This window comes from Cnephaeus nilssonii, assembly GCF_951640355.1.
Source record: "Cnephaeus nilssonii genome assembly, chromosome: 13".
NCBI lineage: Eukaryota > Metazoa > Chordata > Mammalia > Chiroptera > Vespertilionidae > Cnephaeus > Cnephaeus nilssonii.
Window position 1 is genome coordinate 40,831,938 of NC_137084.1, and position 2,936 is coordinate 40,834,873.

Genomic DNA, 2,936 nt, shown 5'->3' on the forward strand with positions numbered 1-2,936 from the left:
CAAGCCCAAACCAATCCTGGTGTCTTCTTGTCACAGATATTATTACGTATATTCTGAATCTCTTTCCACACAAAACATATATCTGGTAATACCAGGAGTTCACAGTCTGTATTAACATTCTTATACTTTATTTTCTAACTCACAATCAGCCATTAAACACAATTATCCTTATCTGGGTACCTTTAGAACAGTGGTTCTCAACCTTTCTAATGCCATGACCCTTTAATACAGTTCCTCATGTTGTGGTGATCCCCAACCATACAATTATTTTCGTTGCTACTTCATAACTGTAATTTTGCTATTGTTATGAATCATAATGTAAATATCTGTGTTTTCCAATGGTCTTAGGCAACCCTGCTAGCGGTTCTCAACCTGTGGGTCCCAACCCACAGGTTGAGAACCGCTGCTGTAGAGCCTAAGACCATCGGAAAACACAGATATTTATATTACAATTCATTAACAGTAATGTGATGAGATGGTAGGAGAATGTGATGAGATGGTAGGAGAATGCTATGAAAGAATAACTTTTTGCTTTCTCAATGCTTTTTCCAGGCAAGTCCTTCCCAGAGTTATGGAAATTCCTAGCAATAATAATGCCAGCAGCTTCTTCTTCGTACTGATGGATCTCCCAGGACTAGAGAGTGCTCACTGCTAGACAGCTATTCCTATCTGCCTTATCTATGGTCTCTCTTTGCTGGGCAACATCATCATAATGTACATTGTCAAGTCTGTGCCCAGCCTTCACACACCCATGTACCTCTTTCTTTCCATGCTTTCAGTGGCTGACTTGGGCCTTTCAGCTTCTACACTGCCTTCAATGGCAGCCGTGTTTCTCCTAGGCCAGAGGAAGGTGAGAGCTGCAACCTGCTTTGTGCAACTCTTCTTCATTCACACTTTCTCAGTCATTGAGTCAGCTGTGCTGTTGGCCATGGCTTTTGACCGCTGTGTGGCTATCCGAGAGCCCTTACGCTATGCCACCATTCTCACAACCCAGCGCATTGGGGCCATTGGGCTGGCCATTGTGACCCGCAGTGCTGCCCTTCATCTGCCCCTGCCTGTACTCCTTGGAAGACTTCAGTTCCAGCCTGTGAATGCTCTGTCTCATTCTTATTGTGTTCACCCTGATGTTGTAAGGCTGGCCAGGTCCAGCACTCTTGTGAACAGTGGCTTTGGGCTCTTCGTCATGCTTTCCACATTGGGGACAGATGCTGTACTCATTCTCCTCTCCTATGTGCTGATCTTGAAGACAGTATTAAGCATTGCTTCCAGTGCTGGGCGACTCAAAGCCTTCAACACCTGCATTTCCCATATCTGTTCTGTACTTCTCTTTTATACCCCACTAGTCAGCCTGTCCATGATCCATCGCTTTGGGAAAAAGAAACTACCAGTTCAGGTATACATGCTTCTCTCCTATCTGCACTTTCTTGTACCTCCAATGCTCAACCCAATTGTCTACAGTATAAAAACCAAAGAGATTCGGGTACGCATTCTGAAGCTGCTCCACCTGAAAAAGATTTGAGCCCTAAGGACAAAATATTGGTTCTGATAGTCAACCTGCTGATTAAGACATACCACATAGGAGGTAGAATGTACCTCTCCTCTGATCAATTACTTATTCAAAAACTAATGACTGAATATATTATGGTGCTTCCCCAGCCATCAGAGCAGTACCTGTCCAAAGGGGAAAATGTTTCTTATTCTGCAAATGTCACTGTCAGCCTGAGAGACCTCTGGTTAGGGGAAACTAACAGCCTCGGGAGAGAGTATCAGTTCCATGTAAATCAGTTAGATTAGAAGAGTAGGATTTAATGACATTTAAGATCTTTTCCAACTAAAAACCTAGAATCCCACAAAATTAAGCTCAAAGGGGCCTTACTTGATTGTACTTTCTGAAAGTTTTGCAAGTATGTGAAATCAAAATATGTTTTTCTTCTGACTTGCATATTAACTATACCTAGCCCTTTGAATAAAGGGAAAGCCCTGCTCCTCACTTTTAATACATAAATGAGATACTATGTGCCCTCAAAAACTACATCAAAATGCTGCAGTTCTTGAATGGTAGATTCCATATATAAGTCAACTTTCCCTCCATACTTTTTAAAAATATATATTTTTTTGTTGATGTCAGAGAGGAAGAGAGAGATAGAAACATCACTGATGAGAGAATCATTGATTGGCTGCCTCCTGCACGCCCTGCTACTGGGGATTGAGCCTGCAACCCAGGCATGTGCCCTTGGCTAGAATCAAACCTGGGACCCTTCAGTATGCAGGCTGACACCCTATCCACTGAGCCAAACCAGCTAAGGCTCCCTCCATACTTTAGATAATAATTTTTAAAGTCCATTTTTATGAGAACAGACTAGGTTTGCACAAACAAATCAAAGCTAGAGAAATTGATTTGCTCACTTTGTCATGGTCTTCCTTTCTGGATTAAAGCTTCAGCTAACTTCGCTGATAGAATTGCTCTATTAAAAACATAACCAGTAATAGGTTAAGCAGGTATTTCACTTAAGTGCTAATATTTTGTATCAGATTGTATTATAAAGTTATTTACAATGTTGTGAAGGGAAGGCAAAAAAAAAACCATTATCAACATTTTATTTCTGCCCTACATAGTCACTCATTTGGATTATATTTATTACCTCTGCTGGGCCACCTCCTATTTAAAGTATACAGAAAACAAAATAGAATATTGCTTCCTTAGTATGAAAAGTTTAAATAATTCAGTGAAATAGGCTTTAAACATATGTCTCCAGGTGCTTCCATGGCTGACAGTACAGTTTAGAGGGAAGACACTAAGAAGTTCAGGTTTACTTAACCAGTGAGATTTCAAGAGATACTTCTTTAAAGTGATGAGTTTTAAGTGGATACCAGAAAGATGAAATATTTAATCATTGTCTGTTTTTTAATGTCTGGCCTATTTTATATATCTTGCC

The 2,936-nt window shown here is 40.5% G+C and overlaps 1 protein-coding gene across 1 annotated transcript; it reads left to right on the plus strand.

The window, feature by feature from the left end:
* Positions 1-571: 571 nt before the first annotated feature.
* On the plus strand, positions 572-1,519 carry LOC307110116 (olfactory receptor 51G2-like; the record flags this gene model as incomplete). Its single annotated transcript, XM_079789161.1, is given in 2 exon segments — positions 572-652; positions 656-1,519. Coding segments are annotated over 2 exon segments (945 nt in total).
* Between the last annotated feature and the right edge of the window lie 1,417 nt (positions 1,520-2,936).